At 45.4% G+C, this 24,659-nt stretch overlaps 1 protein-coding gene across 2 annotated transcripts in view; it reads left to right on the forward strand.

Annotated features, from left to right (window-relative positions):
- Positions 1-22,577, forward strand: part of FAM120C (family with sequence similarity 120C) — a 34,377-nt gene extending 11,800 nt beyond the window's left edge. Inside the window, exons 4-16 of one of the 2 annotated variants that reach the window (XM_040404953.1) lie at positions 11,019-11,147; positions 11,978-12,077; positions 12,153-12,235; positions 13,077-13,357; positions 13,497-13,776; positions 15,280-15,451; positions 16,533-16,782; positions 16,875-16,989; positions 17,409-17,618; positions 17,792-17,993; positions 18,070-18,208; positions 19,174-19,237; positions 20,517-22,577. In XM_040404953.1, coding sequence (XP_040260887.1) covers positions 11,019-11,147; positions 11,978-12,077; positions 12,153-12,235; positions 13,077-13,357; positions 13,497-13,776; positions 15,280-15,451; positions 16,533-16,782; positions 16,875-16,989; positions 17,409-17,618; positions 17,792-17,993; positions 18,070-18,208; positions 19,174-19,237; positions 20,517-20,741 — 2,250 coding nt within the window. In that variant the 3' untranslated portion in view covers positions 20,742-22,577. The remainder of the gene's footprint in view (positions 1-11,018; positions 11,148-11,977; positions 12,078-12,152; positions 12,236-13,076; positions 13,358-13,496; positions 13,777-15,279; positions 15,452-16,532; positions 16,783-16,874; positions 16,990-17,408; positions 17,619-17,791; positions 17,994-18,069; positions 18,209-19,173; positions 19,238-20,516) is intronic. The other variant, XM_040404954.1, reaches the window with a different exon arrangement.
- The last annotated feature ends 2,082 nt before the right edge of the window (positions 22,578-24,659 follow it).

Genomic DNA, 24,659 nt, shown 5'->3' on the forward strand with positions numbered 1-24,659 from the left:
ACTCCTTTCCCACAAAGTCACACCCTTTCCTCTAAACTCCACCCCCTTTTAAGTAAAACAGGTTGGGCCAATTTGAACCACTATTGTGTGTAGGCATTAACCCCTTACCACCGACATATGACGTAATAGTACGTCATGGTGATCGGGCAGGCATCGGAGCGATCACTGCACCCGATTGGCTCCCTCACCCACAGCATGCACCTTCTGACCGCGGCATAGGGGTTAATCCCCCGACATCGGCTTTTACAGCGATGCTGGCGGATACAGCAGGGGCCCGGCTGTATCGGCCAGCATCGCTGTAAAAGCAGACGCCGGCGGATTAACCCCATCTATGCAGCGGTCAGCGCTGACCGCGGCATAGAAGGTGCATGCGGCGGGTGAGGAAGCCCATCGGGTCCCCGCCCTGCTGTGGCGGGAAACCGATGGGTGAGAAAGGCAGCCCTATGCCTTGCACGGCATCGGGACCTACCTTCTACGGGGTACGAGGAGATCCAGGTACGGTCTCCTAGGCAACCAGATGTATTGTAATGCATTGCAGAGGGGATCAGACCCTCAAAAGTTGAAGTCCCAGAGTGGGACAGAAATAAAGTTTTTAATAAAAGAAAAAAACACCCCTTTCCCCTGATTTTATAATAAAAAATAGGAAAAAACATACATATTAGGTATCACCGCGTCCTTAACGACCGGCTCTATAAATATATCAAATGATCCACCCTGTCCGATAAACGGCATAAAAAAAAATAACTGTGTCAAAAAATGCCATTTTTGTCACTTTACATAACAAAAAGTGTAGCACCAAGTGATCAAAAAGGCGTATGTCCCACAAAATGGTACCAATAAAACCGTCACCTCATCTCGCAAAATTTTTGCACATTTTTTGCTTCGAGGATTTGTTTGTGTCACGTGAACACGGAGCGGGCATGAAGCGCTTGCTATTAGTTCCCCTCAGTCGTCTCCCACTGGCCCGCAATACTGAGCTTTCCAGCAGGGGGCCTCCGGACATTCCACAGCACATCCATGGTCCCGCGCTGCACTGACCTCCTGACGTACGTAGAGCAGCGGGGAACAATGGAGTGTCGGCAGCGCCGCTGCTGGAAAGGTAAGTTGGTGCGACTAAGGCTGGGCACCCGAAGTGCACAGCGTCATAGCAACCATTGACGCTGTGCCTTGGGTGGAACTGCTGGCGCAAGGTGGGGTGAGAGCTGAAGGCACTGGGGTGGGGGAGTGCTGATGGCACTGGGGGAACAGAGCTGATGGAACTGAGGCCCTCGGGCTGATCGCACAGGGGGGGGCCGAAGGGTGTTGGAGACTGATGGCAGGGGGGGTCTGATGAGTTTTTATAAAGGAAAATAGTCTATTAATTCATTTTTTCTTATTAGAGTACTCGATTAATCGTAAAAAAAAATAATCAATTGAATAATCAATTTCTAAAATAATCGTTTACTGCAGCCCTCACATGGAGACACTAAAACATTCCTTTGTTTCAAAAATGCTATTATTGTGTTAAAGTGAAATAAAATAAAAAAAATTATACATATTAGGTATTGCCACGTCCCGTAACAACCACTCTATAAACAATAATATTCACATTACCCTACAAAAGGTGAAACACCGTATAAAAATAAAACAGTGCCAAAAATGCAATTTTTAGGTCACCTAACATCACATAAAGTGCAAACACCAAGCAATCAAAAGGCATATGCCCCCCCCAAATAGTACCAATCAAACGACAATTCGGTCAAAAATAAAAAAAGCTATGGCTCTCAGACTATGGAGACACTAAAACATATATTTTTTTTTTGTTTCAAAAGTGCTATTGTGTAAAACTTAAATAAATAAGAAAAAGTATACATATTAGGTATTGCCACATCCGTAACGATCTCTATTAAAAATGTCACATGAGAGGGGGCGGAGCTTGCCAATGGCGGAGTGAGCAGCACACTGCCTGAGCTCCTGAGCACCGCCGGCATTTACAGCCCCATATAGCATCCAGAAGCCCACAGATTTTTCATGGGTCGCAAGAGGGGCACAGCTAGCACCCCGGCACCCGCATCACGAGAATCGGGGGACATCACAAAGTTCCTGTGCCCGTCCAGCCAGCCTGAAAGCCTGAGATCCGGCGCCACAACCTCCAAGATGGCGGAGCAGGCGCGGGAAACGAGCGCCTCTACTCCTCTGACTAGAGGGAAAACTGCGGCCCTCACCTCCAGGAACCAGGGGGAACATAGCACCGGAGGACCTCCGGTTTCATATGCAGCAGTGGCAGCAGCGGTGAGTCCTACCTTGGGGTCCGTCCCTTCATCGCCAGCCTCCAGGGGTTCAGAGGCCTATTCAGGCCCACAGCTCTCCCACCACAGCTCCCCTGCCTTGTCGGCTGCCTCCAGTAGATCGCCCACTGCCCTCTCCCATGAGGATGACTGGGACTGGAAGCTCCATTTAAAATCCCTTCCCACTACTGCTGAGGTAGATGCTTTGCTCAGCAGGATGGAAGCTTCCCACCAAGCAAGATATTGCGGCCTTGCATCAGGATATCAGGCATGTGGGGCAGAGGGTAGAGGAGGTGGAGAACAAACAGGAGCAGATCTTTAATACTCTGGATTGTCACCCGTGCAGTCATTATTAGGCTCGCTGCTCAAATGCAGGACATTCTAACCCACATGGACGATATTGTAAACCGCAATAGGAGAAACAACCTCCGATAAGGGGGGTCCTGAATCTGTAGAAGATCTGCCATCCTGGGCGCAACGCCATTTTGCCTCTATTTGGAAATTAATCCGGACAGGATCATTGAGATAGATCGGATTCCATCGGGCGCTGGGCCCAAAATCTACGGACCTGAAAACGTCCAGGGACATTATTTGCCGTATTCACTTTTACAAGGAGAAGGAGTCCATCCTCAAAGCTGCTCGAGCTGCGGCTGGCCCTGAATCGGGCACGAATACCATCCGATCCTCCGGACCTTGCACGCCGCACCTTACAACCTTAGGAAGGCCTTGAAACCGCTTCTATCCACACTCAGGGACAATGAGATCCTGTATAGATGGGGGTATCCCTTCCAGCTCTCGGCCAAGAGAAACGGGAAGTCTGCTACGTTCAAATCTCTTGAAGACCTCCCCAGATTTCTGGCTACACTAGATCTCCCCGCGGTGGAGCTGCCTGACTGGCCCAGACCCCTCATGGTGCCGCCCGTTAGTGATCGTGAAGAATGGCAAGAGGCGATCCCGAAACCGCAGAGGCATCCCAGACGCCATTCCAGACCACCTGTTTGAGCCTAATTGGCTTTCGTGGGACTTCACATATTATCCCAATGCGCTGGTTCAGTGTATAGTATTCATGTTCTAATGTTTTATGCTATATGTTATATATCTTTGATATTCCTTTTTATATGCCGGGGGTCAGTGGGGCTGCTGCCTTGCCCTTGACCTCTCCTCCCCTCGTTAGGGGTATCGACACCTGGTGTCGAACGTGACTATAGTCACTTACTAGTCTACCTCGGAGCCATAGTTTTTGGCTCTCTCTTATAGGAGGTTTTTTTGTTTTTTGTTTTTTTGTTTTTTTTCTTTTCTTTTTCTTTGTTGTTTTATCTGCGTGTTGCTTGTTTGTCCCTTGTCTCTTTCGTTTGTTTGGATCCTCGTGTTCCCTCCCCCACTTAATCCAGTTTCCTCTTTAGAGGTCGTAAGATGTCCCCTCTCTCTTTTTTGTACGTATAATGCCAGGGGCATAAATAAAACCAGAAAAACGTAGCAGATTCTATATCGCTTTCACCGGAAGCGGGTCATGCTTATTATGTTCCAGGAGACCCACTTTAAGCTCGCCCTCGGTTCCCAGGTGTGACCCGTGGGTATTACACGACTTGGTTCCATAGTCCCAACCCCGTCAAAAAAGCAGGAGGTGTATCTATTGCATTCCACAAATCTTTTCGGCCTACGATTTTGGCTACAGATATTGATAGTAGGGGGCGCTATGTATTCCTCAAGCTGTCTGATGGTCCACGTGTATACACGGTTGCTAATGTCTATTTTCCCAACCGGGGGCAGATTCCATATGGCTCCAAGATTCTCAGGAAACTGGCTCGCTTTGCAGATGGATCCTCTATCATCCTGGGCGGTGATCTGAATATGGTGATGGACCCGGATCTGGATTCTTCGTCTGGTGGGTCAGCTATCTCTCCGGCATCCCAGCGTTCCTTTAGGGAAATCCTGTCCTCTCTCCGCCTTGTAGATCTCTGGAGGGTGCTGCATCCGGGAGTCAGAGATTTCAGTTTTCATTCTTTAGCCCACAATAGCTATGCCAGACTAGACCATTTATTTATTTCACAATCTTTGCTTGAGGAGGATCCACTTAGCTCAATGGATGGCTTCCTTTGGTCTGACCACACTCCAGTGTATGGCCTACTGAGATTTCAGCAGACGCCTTCCCGTCCCTTCACGTGGAGATTGAATGACAATCTTCTTAATGACCTGGTGTGCATGTCAGACATTAGGAAGGCCATCTCTGAGTTACAGTTTAACCACCAAACAAGACCCCTCTCCCCCGCCGATTAAATGGGAAGCCCCTTAAGTGTGTGCTCAGGGGATTTTCATATCTCATGGCGCTAGACTCAAAAAGGAGAAGTCCGCTAAACTCTCCTCCCTACTTGCACAACTCGACGGGAAAGAGACCTCAAATAAATTGACCCCCTCTGATCAGTTGAAAGCTGTATCTCGCTGCTCCGCCAACAAGTAATTCAAATTCTAGTCCAAAGATCACTATGTTTGCGTGATTAGGTTAAACTTTGGATTTTTTTGAATATGGCGATAAAGTGGGAAGTGGCTTGCCAGAGCTCTACATCCTAGGTTACCCAGACCCAGATATCCTCACTTACACATCCGACAAGGGAATTGTTTATGCTCCATCCGAAATCTCATCAGAATTCGCACCTATTATAGCCTCTTTATGACTTGATACACAGGGAGGGACTCAGCGGTCTGCTTCCTTTACACAGGATACTAAAGATTATCTAGACCAATTCGGCCCTGAAAAGATTCCTAGCGTAGATTCTTTGGCGCTGGAAGATGACTTTTCATCCCCAGAAATTGCGGGAGTTATAAGAGAACTCAAAAATGGGAAAAGCCCAGGCCCAGATGGCCTTACCCCACGCTTTTATAAGCTTCTTATAGATGAGCTATCCCCCTTATTACTCGAATCTTTTAATTCCATAGCAGTGGGAACCCCCTTCCCTCCCCAAACTTTACAGGCCCATATAACGGTTATACCTAAACCTGATAAAGATCCCTCTTATTGCTCCAATTATAGGCCTATTTCTCTTTTAAACGTGGACCTAAAGGTGTACGCTAAATTACTAGCCTTACGATTACACCCCCTCATCCCGAAGTATATCCATCAGGAACAGGTGGGCTTTGTCCTGGGCAGGGAAGCTCGAGATAGTACCTTGAAGACCTTGGGCATCATAGCTAGAGCTAGGAATACTAGGTCTCCTCTGTGTTTACTTTCAGTGGATGCAGAGAAGGCCTTTGACAGGGTCAATTGGGGCTTCTTAACCTTAACCCTGGAGCATTTAGGACTCGGTTCTAAAATGATTAAACGTATTATGGCTCTCTACTCTTCTCCCTCAGCTCAGGTAAGGGCTAATGGCCTTTTATCCACACCTTTTGCTATCAAGAATGGTACACGCCAGGGTTGCCCCTTATCCCCCTTCCTATATATTCTGACCATGGAATCCTTAGCTAATGCGCTGCGCAATAATCAAGATATAAAGGGGGTGAGAGTTGGAACTAAGGAGCATAAACTTTCCCTTTTTGCCGATGATTTGCTTCTCTATCTGTCGGACCCCAGAATAGGCCTTCCTTCGGTCCTGCGGGAATTTGAGAGATTTGGGAGGCTTAGTAACTTCAAAGTTAATATCCAGAAATCTGAAATCTTGAATATTTCGTTACCACGCAGGGAAATTTCTCATGTTAAAGAAAGCTTCTCGTTTAAAGTAGCCTCGGACTCGATTCGCCACCTTAGGCATTAACCTCCAGCAAACCCCAATCTCCTCTTTCAAATGAACTACAAACCCTTATTTAGGAAGGTAGAGGCTTCTCTCCAGAAGTGTCCCCCCTGCAGATTTCTTGGTTTGGTAGAATAAATGCCCTAAAGATGGATATCTTTACCCAAATTCTCTACCTGTTCAGACTGCCCCGTGTATTATACAAATAGTTTTTTTGCCCAATTGCGGTCATTAGCATCTAGGTTTATCTGGAATGGGCACTAAGGCCAGGGTGAGTTACAGAGTTTTATCCAGAGCGTAGAGTGTGGGGGGAGCTGGCCTTCCTGACTTCCAGGCTTATTTTAGAGCTTCCATCTCTAATTGTGTTCTAGACCTTATACACAAACGATCTCTGAAACTTTGGGTAGACATAGAACACACCCTCGAGCCCCCAATGGTACCTGGGATATTTTGGCTCCCTATAGCAACACTAAATAGCCCTTCTACATACTCTTTGTTCTCCCCTACTTCAGATCCTGATCAAATCTATGGAGTAGATTTGCCTCCAAAATCAAGTTAATCTCCGCAACGGGTCCTTTGACGCATATTGTGGCTCATCCTGGCCTCCCCTCACAGATCAAGAATCTCCCCTTCTTCCGCACAATTCCCCCGCCCCGGATCCTAATTAGGGACATCTTTAACAGCTCAGGGCTCCTACCTCTCGTGGATCTATCACACATATTCCAAAAACTCCCCGAGCCGCTGGTTCCACTACTTTCAACTTCGTAGCTTCTTGGGCTCTCTGGCTCCGGATCGCAGTTGTCTGCCCCTCTGACAATTTTGAAAAGCTCTGTGTGCCCCAACACAGGCCCAGATCATGGTATTTCTTTGAATATATGGCTTGCTGGGTGCCGGTGGAGATGGGGACCTATCACTCGTTGAACAGATGAGAGGTGTTGGGTTTGCCTCTGGTTGGGAGTGAACTGACGTTCTCCCTGTCCTCTGAGCAATGGAATCGTTCCCTCTTATTTACGCATAAATCATCCAGGTTCCCTGTCGTTTACAGGAGTTGAACTATAAGATCCTTACTCGTTGGTATAGGACGCCGGGTTAAGTTGCATCATTTTTATCCATCGGTCCCCAACACCTGTTGGCGTTGCCATTCAGAGGTTGGTTCCATGCTACATATCTGGTGGACCTGCCTGGGGTCGCCCCCTTTGTGGCAAGATGTTTTTCTCTGTATAATGCAACTTTAACGGTCTACTATATCTCCTTCCCCTTTGATTGCCCTGCTCTCTATATTCCCGGGTAGGATCAAACATGTCAAAAAAGGGAGTACTTAAAACATTTGTCCTTTCTATGAGACAGAATCATACACGCCAGTGGAGATCCTCAGACAGTTTGCAGAGAATTACGTGGATACGTGCCCTGGATGCCTTATTCAGGATGGAAGAAATGGAAGCTGAGGCCTGTAAACCAAGTCCAAACATTTGCACTAACCTGGGAACCTTGAATCCAATTTAGGAGCTCCTCTCGTTTTCAAACCTGGTTGGTCTCAGGTGACTGGTACCTGGGATACGTGATATGATGTCTTGTCCTTTCCCCTTCCCCCCCGCCCCCCCTACTTTCCACCCCCCCTCCCTCCCCTGTCTTTTGTTTCGTCGTGTTTGTTCTTGTCTGTCCCCCTGTCTCTCCTAGGTTAACGATTTAATCTGTTTCACTTAAGAGTTTACATATTAGTAGCCCTTTGTTCAAAACGCCATCACTGAGTATCTCAGGATTGTGTCCTAAGTTCCTTTTGCCTTCCCTTTTAGTAGTCAAGGTTCTTCATATCGCACTGTATGTACCTAATATTGCTGAATCTCTCCTTTAGCATTTATTTGATGGCATTTGTTTTCTCTGGTCTTCATGGTTGCGTCCCAGAGAAATATGGTGGTCTCTGAATCCATCTGTGCACTTTATTTTATGTTTTACATGGTCTTGGAAATGGAATTGGAGATATATTTTTCATACAATGTCTTGGTTGCTATGTATGATTGTTGTGTTCTTTTTCTATTCAATAAAAATAGATTCAACACTAAAAATGTCACATGACCTAACGCCTCAGGTCGTAAAAATAAATAAATAAAAACTGTGCCAAAACAACCAAGTTTTTTGTCACCTTGCCCCATAAAGTGTAATGAATGATAAAAAAATCATATGTACCCAAAAATGGTACCAATAAAAACGTCAACTCTTCCTGCAAAAAACGAGCCCCTGCACAAGACGATCGGCAGAAAAATAAATAAGACGTTCCGAAAATGGAGACACAAAACCATAATTTTTTTTTAAAAAAGATGCTTTTTTTTATGTAAAACTGAAACAAAGAAAGTACACATATTTGATATCATTGCGTCCGTAACAACCTGCTCTATAAAAATAGCACATGATCTACCCCGTGAGATGAATGTTGTAAAAAATAAAAACTGTGCCAAAACAGCCATTTTTTTCTTACCTTGCCTCACAAAAAACGTAATATAGAGCAATTAAAAAATTATATGTACCCCAAAATAGTACCAATAAAACTGGCACCTTATCCCCTAGTTTCCAAAATAGGGTCACTTTTTGGAAGTTTCTACTGTAAGGCCTCATGCACACGACCGTTGTTTTATTCCGTGTCCGTTCCGTTTTTCGTGATTTTCTGCGGACCCATTGACTTTCAATGGGTCCGTTGAAAACTCGGCTAATGCACCGTTTGTCATCCGCATCCGTGGTTCCAGTCCGTCAAAAAAATATAACCTGTCCTATTTTTTTCACGGAAAACGGTTCGTGGACCCATTCAAGTCAATAGGACCGTGAAAAAACACGGAGGCACACAAGATTGTCATCCGCGTCCGTTTTCTTCCTATCATTTGCATGGCAAACTTGACTTAGACTTTTTTTTACTTTCCTTCATGTCTGGTGATCCTCCAAAAATAAAGGAAGACACACGGAAACAAAAACGGATCACGGAACAACGGAACCCCATTTTGCGGAACGGAACACAACAGCGGTCGTGTGCATGAGGCCTAAGGGTGCATAAGGGGGGCGTCAAATGGGACATGGCATCTAAAAACCAGTCCAGCAAAATCTGCCTTCCAAAAACCATGCGGCGCTCCTTTTCTTCTGCGCCCTGCCGTGTGCCCTTACATCAGTTTGCGACCACATGTGGTGCGTTTCTGTAAACCGCAGAATCAGGGTAATAAATATTATGTTTTGTTTGGCTGTTAACCCTCGATGTGTTAAAGAAAAAATATGGATTAAAATGGAAAATCGGCCAAAAAAGTGAAATTTTGAAAATTAATCTCCGTTTTCCTTTAATTCTTGTGGAACACCTAAAGGGTTAACAAAGTTTGTAAAAATCAGTTTTGAGTAACTCGAGGGGTATAGTTTTTACAATGGGGTTATTAATGGGGGCTTTCCACTATATAAGGCCCACAAAGTTACTTCAGACCTGAACTGGTCCTTAAAAAATGGGTTTTGGAAATTTTCTTTAACAATTTAAGAATTGCTTCTAAACTTCTAAGCCTTCTAACGTCCTAAAAAAATAAAATTACATTTGCAAAATGAAGCCAACATAAAGTAGACATATGGGGAATGTTAAGTAATAAATATTTTATGATGTATCACTTTCGGTTTAAAAGCAGAGAAATAGAAATTTGGAAAATTGTGAATTTGGTAAATTTGGAATTTTTTTCATAAATAATGAAATATATCGACTCAAATTTACCACTGTCATGAAGTAGAATGTGTCACGAGAAAACAGTCTCAGAATGAAGTTATTACTACATAAAGTGACACATGTCAGATTTGCAAAAAATGGCCCGGGGTAGAAGGGGTTAATAAGTATTTATTGCAATGCCTCCAAAATACTTACGGTATTGATACGTGGCAATAGCATGATCAACCTAGTAAATTGGGCATACTGCCTGTTAGGGTTGATCATGCTGAGTGCAGCAGTCCAGTATGTAGTTTAAAAAAAAACAAAAAACATACGGTACGTTTTATTTATATGCTAATTAGGTGCTCGGATCACCAAGGGGCGGGCATAGCTACTCGGAGCACCACTTTTACCCTTTGCCAGTCCCAGAGCCAGGCATCCTCACTGCTCCCATGCCTGGCTCTGGAATCTTGCACCAGCGAGAGTACAATCAGTGCATGCACTGTTGGGATCTCAGAGCGGGAACAGCCAAATGAAATCCACTCATTTACTAGGGTTGATCATGCTGACAGATGCTCTTGAATGCAGTACATTATTGCTTATTTGCAAATGCAGCATCTTCCTCACCTTGCAATGGCCTGTAGTAGGGACCCCACTTTATGAGGCACTCTGCTCAATGCTAAGCTTCCCCCCCTGCAGTGGCTGCTGATCATCAGGCCAGCTTCTCCTAAAGGTCCCTTTAGACGGGCTGATACAGCAGGCAATCGCCTGGTTGTCAGTGTAGGAGACTTCTGTATTTACATGCGGTGATCTCCTCCACAGTATGGGAAGGAACGATCACTAATGCCATCGCTCGTCCCCATGCTGAATCAGTTTGCCGGCAGCATAGAGTGTCTATACAACACGATCTGCTGATGATTTTTGTGTCCGCACAAATGATCTATTACCCCATGAACAAGCGTTTTGCTCGTTCATTGGGGTAATCGGCGGCAGCTTTACACCGCCAGATAATCCCTAACAAGCGTTTCCGCGAACGCTCGTTAGCAATTATCTTGCTGATTAAAGAAGCAATCACATAGCAAGCCAATCCTAAAAGACAACGAGGCAGATAATGCACCCACTTCATCACAAATTTGTGTGATGGATTTGGTGCATCTTGTGTGTTAGACACTTCTCTTTACACCACCACGTGGCTGGCTAATAGAATTATGCGCCAATATTATGGCGCACTCCAAGAATAAATTTGATGCAACTCTACTTAGCCTCACCCCCTAGTGTGTCGGAAAAAGTGTCTGGCGCATGTGCCTTAGTAAATCTGTCCCACGTTTTCTTATGTCTTCCAATTTAATGACTTCCAACTGCTTCCAGGTCCGTGCGCACCAGCTTGTCTTGCCACCGTGTGACGTTGTTATAAAAGCCGTCTCCGAGTACGTGGCCACTATTAAAGACGCTTCTAATCTGGATGCCGTGGGCAAGGAGATATTCAGACACTCACAGGTGAGTACTCGCATTTCTAGTTTGGATGGCCGAATATTCTGTCATGTTTTTCATTTTTTTTTCTTTTTCTTTTTTGTTTTTTAAATCAGATAATTTTTTTATTAAAGGGAACCTGTCACTGGGATTTTGGGTATAGAGCTGAGGACATAGGTTGCTAGATGGCCGCTAGCACATCCGCAATATCCAGTCCCCATAGCTCTGTGTGCTTTTATTGTGTAAAAAAACTGATTTGATACATATAATCAAATTATCCTGAGATGAGTCAGAGCTTGAAAATATGACTCTTCTCTGGTCACACAAGTAAGATATGGCTCTTTTATGTTAATTTGCATATGTATCAAATCGTTTTTTTTACACAATAAAAATACACAGAGCTATGGGGACTGTGTGCATGAGGCCTAATTGGGGAACGAACTGAACACTTACCTGGTGACCTCTTCAGCTGCAGATCAGCAGATTCCTGGGCCCCTCTTCTGCCATCCAAGATGGCCGCACCGCTTCTCAGACTACCTGATTGGACAGCGCTTTTCACATGAGCAGTGTTGGTTAATCCGAGGGCAGCACGAACTGTCTTGGGCTACCAAATGCATGGTGGACATCAGGCAGCCTGAGCAGCAATTCAGCCATCTTGGACAACAGAAGAGGAGCCCGGGGACTGGTGGATCTGAAGCTGAACAGGAAATTACCAGGGAAATGTTTTGTTCGCTCCCCAGTTAATGTAATTTATTTTTAATTTTTATTGACTTGGGTCACTTTACGTGAACTGTGGCATCACTCTGGAAGCCATCAGCGAGCTGGGCTCATTGACATATATTTCTTTTGCGTTGTAGTCCAGGACAGAAGATAAGATTGAGCGGTTTAAAAAGGCCGTGGAATATTACTCGGTCACCAACAAACAGTGGCCTCTCCATCTCAATCCTTCTTTTGTCGGTGAGTATGTTGGCAGTGAATCGTAACTGGGGTGCTGGTTGCTGGAGAATGCCTCTAAGTTTATGCTTTCCTAAGTTGCAGGATTTGGGCCCAATCAGTTCGGAGTTCCCCCTCTACCACACAACCAAATGGGAGGAGTACCTATTGGCAAGCCTATGGTAAGTTTTGTTTGTCTGTACAGCAGTGTTCCTCAACTCCAGTCCTCGGGGCCCACTTGCCGGTGATGTTTTTCAGGATTTTCCTAGTATTCAGCAGGTGATATTAGTGTGAGTGCATCAGGACTTCATAGTAATCATTCTGTGGGATATTCTCAAATCATGACCGGCCGGTGGGCCCTGACGACTGGAGTTTAGGAACACAGTTGTACGGCATACTGTGATTAGTTATTGTTGTTGAACGGGTTGTCTGGGGTTAGAGAAATCCCAGCTCTTTTCCATGGCCTGTCTGGTAGCTCAGCCCCATGCATTTAAAGGGGTTTTCCTGGAGTACAATATTGATGACCTACGCTGAGGAGAGGTCATAAATATCAAATCGGTAGAGGTCCTACTCCTCTCACCCCTGTTCATGGCTTTTTGAAAGGGCTGCAGCGCTGGAACGAGCAATGCAGCCTCCTCACAGCATGCCAAACACAGGGCTGTCCATTGGATTGTGGCTGTGCTTGGTATTGCAGCCCAGGACCATTCACTTGAATGAGACTGAGATGCACCTAGTACACGTGACTGATGAAAGTGACATCACTGGTTTAGGAAGAAGCCGCAGTTCTAACAGAGTGACACAGTCTGTTCAAAGAGCTGATCAGCAGGGATGCCGGGAATCTGACCCCCAATGATCTGATATTGATAACCTATACTGAGGATAGGTCGTCAGTATTGTACACCCACCCCTTGAAATAGAATGGGCTTCAGTACCAGATACAACCCATGGATAAGTGTGGCGCTGTTTCTGGTTTGTGAAGACAGGTGGTTGTTTATGAAAATTACCAAATGTCTTTCCTTACAGTTCGGACACCAGATGCCCGCAAAGCTGCAGTATCAGCACCACCCATTTCCTCCCGGCCCCAACTCTGGCTTTGTGTTTCCTCCTCACCACATGGGTGACTTCTCTCACTTCCATGATGACAACCTTCTGAAAGGGGGCCCGTTTTCTGGCTGGTCTCTCCCATATGACACGACCGGTTCCAAGTTCCACAATCACTTGATTTTGAAGCCTTCTCCTTCATCAGGCCAGGAATCTTCACCTTCCTCATCCTCTGATGAAGACCAGAATGGCGCCGCATCCAAGTAATTCTCGACGTTCCTTCACTGTTGTAGAAACCTGATATATTTTCTCAAGCTGTTGTTTAGTTTAGTTGCAGCCTTAACCATACGATTTGGAAATCTTGCTGTGAGAGACTTTTCTTTCTTTTCTTTTTTTACGCAGTCATGTGACAGATTCCCGTCAGCATAAGACTAACTGGGAGGAATCCTCTGGTGACAAACTATCCCACAACTGGGGCCACCAGACAGGAGGTGGAGAGACTGGCCAGAACATGGGGCACAATGAATCCCAGATTCCATCATTGCTGTCCATGGCGACACGGAACCACATGGACATCACCACTCCACCTCTACCTCCAGTGGCCCCCGAAGTCTTACGGGTGGCAGAACACAGACATCGCCGTGGTCTTATGTATCCATACATTTACCATGTCCTTACCAAGGTAAGACATCCAAGGACAGAGAGGACAGGATATACCTTGCTTCATGTGGTTGTTCTCCTCGCTCCATGCTGTAGGCCCAACTTGAGAGGTCACTGTATCCCACCTCCTTCAGTTCTTTACATTGCAAACATTGATGATAACACAGCAGTGGCCATGTTAGGAGAGTCTCGAATGCATCGCTCTCCTCTTTTTATTTTAGTTTGCTGTAGTACATTTTATATTATAAATTATAACCCAGGATATCTCTTTTCATGTAATTTTATGGCATGGGAAGTGCTTTCAAGACAATTTTTCAGTTCTGAGCTTTGCCCATAGGGGGCAGTAGGCAGCTCATAGCTATGTCCATTTTATATTTCGGTCGGCCTACAGTATATGGACCTATGGTCTTCAGCATTATGTGGTTTGCAACACGACTGCTACGATATTTCCCCATTGCAAAATTATACGATGGTCTTTGGGGCCCCCACCAATCCTGGAAATTATGGGACTAAGGTCCCTTTGGTCCTTCTGCCCAGTAATGATTCCTGCCACCCTGTCTGGTGGGGAGCATCGCTGTGCAGGGAAAACTGTGAAAGGGTCCTTCATTCTGGATCATTGCGGATCTCGGCAGTTTGACCCCCACCAATCAGAACTTGATGGCATCTCGTATTAATAGGCCATCGCATTTTATGAGGATAAGACCTCTCCAAAGACCCCTATACAAGGTCAACACAGCAGGCAATTATTGGGAAAGATCTGTTCATTTCTGACAATTGCTTTCTCATCAGAGGAGGTGAAAACTGCATGTGATTCCTTGTCCCCATACAGATTCATTGTTTCTGGGCAGCAGATTGCTGTTTAAGCAGGGTGACCTGCCGCTTAGAAATGATGATTTAGGTGACCGGACCAGCGATGCGACATTTGCTTGTTCATCGGGTAATTAGTGGCACCTTTACACAGAGCAATTATTGGGATCTAGTGTTTCTAGGAAAGCGCCTTTACAAAATCTTTTGACGGCAGAGTATTGTCCTGTGTAAACCTATTATACCATGGTCTCTCGGTCCACCACCAATCCAGAAAATGATGGGACCAAGGTGTAAACAGATGTGCTGCTGACCAACAATCTGTATGGGAATGAGTGATTGTGGCATCCCCATACAGAGGAAACAATTGCATCATGTAAATTTATTATTATTTTACACACTTATATAGCGCTGACATATTCCACAGACATTAGCATCAAGCTGTCCCCAATGGGGCTCACAATCTAACTTCCCTATCAATATGTGGAGTGTGGAAGGAAACCCACACAAACTAATAAACTCCATGCAGATGTTGTCCTTGGTTGGATTCGAACCTAGGACCCCAGCACTGCAAGGCACCAGGATGGGATGAATGATTTGTTCCCGATCATTGCCCTGTACAGTCTATTTACCTTCGCTGTATTGTGTATAGCACTACTTACTACTATGGCGGTCAAGATAACTCTCCTCATCAGGTTATCTATTTTTTTGTTCTCCATAGGGTGAGATTAAACTGCCTGTTTGCATAGAGGACGAGTGCAATGCAGACCTTCCTCCTGCTGCCATCCTCTTCCGCCCAGCTCGTCAGTATGTATATGGGGTCCTTTTCAGCCTTGCTGAGACCCAGAGGCGCCTGGAGCGACTAGCCATGCGTCGTCGCCTGCCTGTGGACAGTAAGTGATTAATGTACCTTTTTTATGGCTTGTCTATTTCATATATTGTATTTTATACTGTTCTGATTTTGTGTCAATCGCTGTGTATAAAGGGTATGTAGTTTCCCAGCATTTAATAGGTTATTAATAATTAACCACAAGCTCTATATGACACTTGAGCCCTATTCGCACCTACAAGGTAATCCAGATATTTTCTGGAGTGTACCCGGAGGAGCTCTGTGTGTGAACGTCATCCGCAATATCTGTCCCAGACTTTTTCCGCCCTAGTGCTAAATCCAGATTTTCTCTGAGACCCGTAAATGTTCCCCAAAATCACAGTGGGTGTGTTGAAGTACCTGCCCCATGCCTAATCGCCCAGAACATTTCCTCTGCTGTGAGAACACGCCCGACATGAAACATGTGTGAAAGGCAAACACCAGTAAATCTCCGGACCTGATATTACTGAAATTTTCCGGAGTTTACGTGTTTACTTCCGGTCTCTGCTAGTTTTGTGCTTGCTCTACACAAATCCTTTGTTCTGCTAAGCTGCCTTATCTGAAGCATAATCTTCCTAAGAATATTTCCATCTGCTGTTCACTGCTGCCCTGTCGAGTTGTCGTATTTTCAGGATATTCATTCTATAGTCTATAAGTCATAGGACTAGAATCACGAGTAATCACCAATATATTCTGTGCTCACTAATAATGTAGGGACCTGGGGTCTTTGCATTGGGATCAGCATGTGCATGTAACCATCTGCATATGATTGTATTGGAACTCTATAATAGTTTAGTTTTAGGTACTTTCACTGCATCTGTGATTGGTCAGCTTAGGGTACTTTCACACTTGCAGCAGAGGGATCCGGCAAGCAGTTCAGTCGCCGGAACTGCCTGCCGGATCTGTCAAAACGTATGCCAACTTATCCTGATCAGTCTTACAAATGCATTGAAATGCCAGATCCATCTTTCCAGTGTCATCCGGAAAAATGGATCCGGCATTGCTGTATTTTGAATGCCGGATTCGGCTCTAATACATTTCTTTAGAAAAAAATGCCGGATACATGTACAAATTAGAATTTATTTTTTGTTCACTTACGTCCCCAGTTCCACCAGTGATCATCAAGGAATGGTCCGCCTATAAAGGAAAGTCTCCTCAAACACCAGAGCTGGTGTCAGCATTGACCTTTAGAGAATGGACCTGCCCCAATCTGAAGAAACTATGGCTCGGCAAAGCAGTAGAAGACAAGAACCGCAGAATGAGAGCCTTCCTGGCATGTATGAAGTCGGATACCCCCAGCATGCTTAACCCAGCCAACGTCCCCACTCATCTCCTCCTGATGTGCTGCGTACTACGGTGAGGAGCACTGGCATTCTCCTTTTACAGGGTTGGAGGAGTCGTTCGGCTTTTCTGGACGTGGAGGAGTCACAGCTTCTTGTTATTTGCAGGTATATGATGCAGTGGCCGGGAGGAAGGATATTACTGAGGCATGAGCTGGAAGCCTTCTTAGCCCAAGCTGTATCTTCTCAACTGTATGAGCCAGACCAACTTCAAGAGCTCAAGGTAAGAGACGGACTCTTCATCAATATTTCAGGATGTGTCTAAGGCCTCATGCACACGACCGTTGTTCTGGTCCGCATCCGAGCCGCAGTTTTTGCGGCTCGGGTGCGGACCCATTCACCTCAATAGGGCCGCAAAAGATGCGCACAGCATTTCGTGTGCTGTCCGCATCCGTTGCTCCGTTACGTAGCCTTGCAAAAAAAATATAACATGTCCTATTCTTGTCCGTTTTGCGGACAAGAATAGGCATTTCTACAATGGGCCGCCTGTCCTGTTCCGCAAATTGCAGAAGGCACATGGGCGGCTTCTGTGTTTTGCGGATCAGCAATTTGCGGACCGCAAAAAAACGGAACGGTCGTGTGCATGAGGTCTATAGCTTAGGAGAAATTTGCTGATTTTAATACACTGTTGATATTGAACAGATTGAAAAACTAGATGCTCGCGGAGTGCAACTGGCAGCTCTTTTCATGAGTGGGGTGGACACTGCACTCTTTGCCAATGATGCCTGTGGCCAGCCTGTACCTTGGGAACATTGCTGTCCTTGGATTTACTTTGATGGGAAGCTTTTCCAGAGCAAGCTAATCCGGGCTGGCCGCGAGAAGGTCCCATTAATTGAACTTTGTGATGGCCAGGTAAGAAGTCCATTTTGTCTTAGATTTGCCTAGTAAAGCCCATGTCTGATTGTAGGACACTGACCAAGGGAATAATGGATTCTCAGAAAATGCCAGTTTAGATATGTTTTTTTTTTTTTGTATAGTAAATCGCATTGTCAAGATTATGGTGGTCTGTTAATTTCCCACTGCAGGCAGAGCAGGCAGCCAAAGTGGAGAAGATGAGACAGAGCATCTTGGAGGGGATCAATTTCAATCGCCAACCACCTCCACCTCTTCTTCCGCCGCCACCATTTATGCCCCCTATGATGCCACCGTTTTACCCTGTACCTCTGTATCCTAGAGCCATGGGTTCCATGCCCCCACCTCCTCCTGGAAGAAACAGAGGCTTTTCAGGTGCGTATTTTATATCTTATGAGACAAGATATATTTTATTTTGTTTTGTTTGTAACTTTTCTTTTCTCCAATGCAGGCGTTCATCCAATCCCCCCACAAGGAGGGAAGTTGGAGATTGCGGGTATGGTTGTAGGACAGTGGGCCGGAAGTAAACCTTCCCGAGGTCGGGGAGCTTTTGGCATGCAAGTTGTCTCTGTTGGGGGTCCAGGAAAAGGGTGAGTGTACGATACAATGTGTTTGATCTGTTTTTGGAGGTCTGTGGATAGTGGTATTCTGCTTAAATGTCAAATCCTTTACAAGTGATGGACATCAGGATAGGCTCTCACTAACAGATAAGTGGAAGACTGGCACCCCTGACCATCAGTTGTCCTACAGTAGCTTGGCACCAAAACTACACAGCATCATCCGTTGTACATTGGACAGAGCTGGTTACTGCAGAGCGGCTCCCATCTAAATGAATGAACCAGCTCCGTACAGTGCACGACAGACAGGGCTTTGTAGTTCCAGCGTTGCTGCGGAACCCCTTAGGACAGGCCTTGTAAAGGGCTGGACAACCCCTTTAATTCAACGCATGCAGTTCTGTTTCTCATATGAAATGTATATTTTCCTGTCAAAAAAACAGACGTATCTGCCGAAACTGATGGACCGTATTATAATTCAGTGTGGCCCGTCGAAAGCCTCTTGTGTCTATCATGCGACTGTGTTATCATAGCATTGTGGCTTCCATGGTAACCTGAAGCCAGAACGATGATGTGTACAGATCCTTAGGGTATGACTACATGGCATGGTTGTGACACACGCATGGCCGTGCAATAGTGTGCAACCATATGAGCTGCATTGTGGTCCAATTAATTAGGACTGCACTGTTTAGTCGGTCTGCAGTGTTAGTGGCCTAATGGTATTGCGGGTGCCATGTGGCCTTTAACAATGCAGACCAACTAAACTGCGGTCCTAACTAGTTAATTTGACCATGTTGCAGCTCATACGGCCGGGTGGTACCTGCAGCGTTGCATCCGCATCGCCTCCTCGCTGTGTGGTCGCATACCCTAAGATTGTCTGTATCTTAAGTGCCAGATGTGATCGGCTGAATATAATTTACTGAATTAAATATCAGCTGTATAATGTGAAATGTATAATGTCCATTTTCATAGCTTTTTTACTCACTTTTATTTATTTTCAGACGTGGAAGAGATAACAACTCAGTTAATAAAGTGACAAAAACAAACAAAAAAGTGAACAAACAGGTAATAAGCACGGGTGGTCTGTAGACGATGGGCAGTTCTGTAGCTGCCGTGGTTTTACATAAAATGAGATATGTTGTCTTATTTTATTAGATTTTATTTGGTTCTGATGTTCCTAGGAACATGCGTGTCGATATATTGGTAAGATAAGCTGCAGCAAGACACTGCTAGCCCTGGTTTAAAGGGGTTTTCCTTAGGAACAACACCTACCCCATATGCAGCTGATGAGAAGCGTTTGGTAGGGTTGATGCATCTGAATGGAGTGACGGTCACACGTCTGCTGCTGCACCATTCATCTCTATAGGATTGCTGACGATAACTGTACAAGGCTCAGCTATCTCCTGCAGTCCCATAGAGTTGATTTGGAGCAGCAATGATGCTCTCCGTTCAATCAGGGGAACCCCGTTCTTGTGATCGGCGGGGGTTCCCAGTGATCGCACCTCCACAGTCAGGTGTGTCTGAGAAAAACCCTTTAATCCTGCGTATATTAACAAACAAATCCATCCTGTTTAATCCACGGCTGTATTACACTAACAGATCATCTGACAGAGTTTCTGACCAATGATTGGTCAGATGGCCATTTACACAAACAGATCCAACTACTGGTCTGATTGGACAGAAATTGGTCAGATAATCTGTTGGTCTAATAGAGCCCTGACCTTTGCTTCTCCTAATTGCAACCATTACATTGGTGATGAATCCCCCAGAAATCACTGGGTTGCCAAATATCTTTGGCTAGCATAAACTGATTATCTGGTTTAGAGCTCATCCACACGACCGTATCTTCGGTCCGCATTTTTTGCAGATCGGATGCGGACCCGTTTATTTCAGTGGGGCTGCAAAAAATGCAGACAGCACCCCATGTGCTGTCTGCATCCATCTGGCTGTTCTCGGTCTCTGCAAAAAAGATGTCCTATACTTGTCCGTTTGTCATTTCTGCAGGCACGCACCCGGCCGTTATCCGCGTTACAGTCATGTACGTGAGCCTTTAGTCAGCTCATATGGAATATGGATGTAAGATGAGGGAGTCTCCTGCTCAGATTCCCCACCACCACCACATTAGCTAAAGCAGAGCAAACCAGATGAAGAATGCCGGTGCTTTCCTTTGGCAATAACCGCTTATCTCAAGAGGTGCTGGCATCCCTTGTGATCAGCTCATCATTAAAAGTATAGGTTATCATAAAACTGTTGTAGATGATGACAAACAGCAGAGAGCATAGACACAATGTCAAATGAGATGTAATTTCTCGTCACTCAGTTCACGTTTGCATTTTACCTCTAGGGATCGACAGAAGGCCGTAGCCCGTCCCATGTGAATGGGACCGGTGGAAACGCAGTCACCGAGGAAGAATCCAGCCCTCAAACCGTAGCATGTGCCTTACCCAGAGAATGCAGTGAGCCTTGCAGCAATGGAAACACCCCTCACTTCACAGGAATGAGCAGCGAAGGCGCGGACAACTGCCGTGACGAAAAGTTGGGTCCAGCAGCCCTCCAGAAGGAGGAGTGAGCAGTGCAGGGCAAACCTGGAGGAGGAGAGTATGATAGGGAGGCACAGTCACCCCGTCACCCCTTTAAAACTACAACATGCAGTCCCTCTGCACACATACTTAACCAAAATCTTCTATGGTGCTCTGTCAAGGTCTACTGTGGTGCCCACATACGTTGTCCTCCGTGCTAATGGACCTTCTGCCTAGCACGAGGGCATCAATGAAAGCACTGATTCAGTATGATCCCGTTTCTGACGCAAGTATGTGACTTGCGTCTTATTTCTACCAACCCATATAGCACAGAAGCCATGAGTTCTGGTTTGTGACGTATATTGCAATGCTGCTAGTTGTTCCTGTCCATAGAAGGAATGAATTGCAATATATAGAGCGTCTCCGCCACAGGATACTACTGTGATGAAGCAGAGCTTATAGTGTTCTGCGTCCGGACTAGGAGAAAGGTGATCTATACTGACTGACTCTCAGTATTAAGTCGTGCCTCCCTGCCTCACACTCCTCCTCCTATTATCCTCCTGCCAGACTACCCGATCCTGTAGATAATGTGGGACTTTTTGTCAGAATTTTATTAATATTATTTTTTATATGTACATATATATATAAAAATATATATATATATAAATATGGCCTTTGTACAAAGGGGACATTCAGGAAAGAGGACTGTCATGGGCAGATTTTTCCTGCCTTCAGATAAGGTCAAGCCTGTGTTTTATGCTGGGTCATTTCAATTGCTACCGGGAAAAAAAAATCCTCCCATTTCTTTCATACCTTTTGGGTCAATATTAGCCATATATAACGCTGGTGAGATCACGTGCCCTCCGCACCCACTCCTGCCATCAGCGGCACCTCCGGACGTGGCTGCGTACCTTCATTTCCTAGCAGGCTCCTATATCGTGATACGTTGCGGATTGTTCCAACCACTCGTATAGTCTTTGCTCCAAAGTTTGGAGGAAATGGAGCAGAGAAGGGTTCAACTCTCCATTTTAGCCCACTGGTAGCAAATGGAATAACCCCGCTTGGCAGGGGAGCCTCGCGCACATTGCTTGACGTCACAAAAGGTGAAACCTCATGGCGAAGACGTACTGTGAATGATTGTATGTGCATAACAGCGTCTGCCGCGGATCCGTGCCGGGTACGCACCTAGGACTCGTCTGACAGGGCTCACTGTGTATATTGTGAATATGCATACGTTTGTGCACAGACTTTATGTACAGAGAGAGGCAGAGAGAGATCTATTTATGTAACCTATAAATATATATTTAGTTAAAAAGCCACATTTGCATCCTAAGCAGAACCAGTATTCCTTCGAGAACGCTGCCGCTGCTGGGGGGAGGTTTGTGGTGAGTCTGAACTGTACTCCGGACGTGTAATTCACTAGAACAGGAGAGGGCAGATTTAGCTCTCGTGTCCAGCGCTCCATTTTTTTGGAATCCTCGCTTGGCGCCCACCTCTCCAAAACTAACGAAAAATGAGAATTTTTTTTTCTGTTACTCTTGTTGATGAGAGAAACAACCTCGACACCCATCGGCTTTTTCTCGGTTTGATGGGCTCGCAGCCTTGTTGCTCTGCACCCGTCACTAGAAATATAGGAACGACTTCCCTTTTCCCAGTAGGGAACAATCTTAAAATTCCAAAGTCCTTCCTCCCATCTTTTAAGTTGTCTTTGTGTGATTCTCTGAGCTCAGACTATGGGCAGCGTCTTGCATCCAGTGAGAGGGGACTGTTCGGTGGGAAGTCTACTTTCACACTGGCATTTTGGCTTTCCGTTTGTGAGATCCGTTCAGGGCTCGTACAAGCGGTCCAAAACGGATCAGTTTGGAAAAGGATCCGCTCAGAACGCATCAGTTCAGTCTCCATTCCGCTTTGGAGACGGACACCAAAACGCTGCTTGCCAGCCAAACGGATCCGTTTTCACTGACACAATCTGGCACAATAGAAAACGGATCCGTCCTCCATTGACTTTCAATGGTGTTCAAGATGGATCCGTCTTGGCTATGTTGAAGATGATACAAACGCATCCGTTCTGAACGGATGCAGACGGTTGTATTATCTGAAAGGATCCAAACAAAACGCGAGTGTGAAAGTAGCCTAAAGCAGTCCTTCTTTTTTTTCTTTTGGGACTTTTAGAGAGATTTGGTGTTTGTTTTTTTTTCCCTTCCCTTACTTGCCTTATAAATTTATAAGTAGGAATAATGGTGGTTCACGTTTCTATCCATGAGGGTTTACGGAGCATTTTTGTACATCTTTGCGGTTGGATGTGAGGAGTTTGGTTTAATAGCTTCTTTGGCTGTTGGTATAAATCCGCTTGCTATACCTGTGTATTGGGGAGAGGGGGGTCATTATTTTACGCTGTTCAACCAGTACCATTTCCCTGTTTGTAGTAATTAGCCAAATTCTTTGGTGTTACAGGGAACTTGTCACCAATTTAGGTCCAGTTATGTTGAGAGGTCTTTATACAGTTTATCTTCCATTCAACGGCTTATTAAAGAGAAATGGGGGCTTTGATCGTCACCAATCCAATGATTCAGCAGCATTGAGAAGAGTCTGTGACACTTCTGATCAGCCATTAGGCCATTTTCACACGGCCATAATACAGCGACCCTATTCCAGCCGTAAAAACACCCGGACTCTTCACTATTCGACTGAGCCATAAACGGTGTTGGCTTCAGTAGAACCAGATTTGGTCTGGGTACTGAGGATGCGTAAATGGCATCTGTCAGCAGTTTTGTACCTATGACACTGGCAGACCTGTTACATGTGCGCTTGGCAGCTCCTAAAGGCTCATTTGCATATATTAAAATATCATCTTTCTCAGCGATGCGGGCACATATAAACATGGCACCAACACAGATGTCTTCAGCTGCCAAATGCACATATAACAGGTCAGCCAGTGTCATATGTACAAAACTGCTGACAGATGCCCTTTAAGTGCCATCATATTATGACCTTGTGAAACCGGCCCTAGATTGTACCCGTTTCAAGGATTGAGACGCTTAAAGGGTTTGTCCAGCCCCTTGCAGTTTTTTTTAATGAAAAGCTTAGAACCCTATGAAAGGAACTGAGCAACACTCCCCTTACTGATCCCCTTTACTTAGACACATTTAGTTTAGCCAAGCGTGTATGTACGGTCAATGGGGAGAGCGTAAAAATCCGGTGTTGGATACCTCTTTCACCATCTTTCGGATCCTATCGTGCGCGCCCATGCTCATCTCCTGGGAGCACAAAAGGATCAGATGAAAATATTCACTGGACCCAATCCTTATCTCCCCCGACATCTTGTTGAGGTAGATTTGGGAGCTCCCCATACACATTAGACTCTGCTGACAATACACTATTGTGTATAGGGGCCTTTATCGGTCTCTGTTTCCTCACCTCTAGTGATGACATGTGACCTCAGTGGTGTCTGCTGCATCCAGCGATTGGCTGCAGAAGTCACATGGTGGCCAGGATGCAGAAACTGAAGTGGCGACAGGGGATCGGTAAGGTTCAGTTTTTCTGTTTTATAGCCTTCTACGCAAAATTATTTTATTTTCTTTTTCTTTCTTTTTATGATCCCAATCATCCTCTACTGAGCATAGTGGTACCTACAGCGTGAATCACATGGATAAGATACAGACACCGGTTCCTGCCCCTTTATAATAGTACTTTGTCCCTTCCATCCCACCTTGACTAGAAGTGATTTCAGTGTGTACTCGGCAGAGCTGAGCCCATCCAGCGCACAGCTGGTAGAATAGTTTTGCAGTGTCGCGGTGCTGTTATCAGCCCTTTACATTGCATGCGTTTGTGGGGGGGGTTATTGTATTTTTTATTTTCTCAAAACTTTATACAAAAGAAGGGGAGGTAACGTTACAATGGTCTTTATCAAACCTCAAAAAAAGAAAAAAATACCATCTGGCGGCATAACAGGCTTTGGGCATTCACAT

The sequence above is a fragment of the Bufo bufo genome, chromosome 8, assembly GCF_905171765.1.
Source record: "Bufo bufo chromosome 8, aBufBuf1.1, whole genome shotgun sequence".
Lineage (NCBI taxonomy): Eukaryota > Metazoa > Chordata > Amphibia > Anura > Bufonidae > Bufo > Bufo bufo.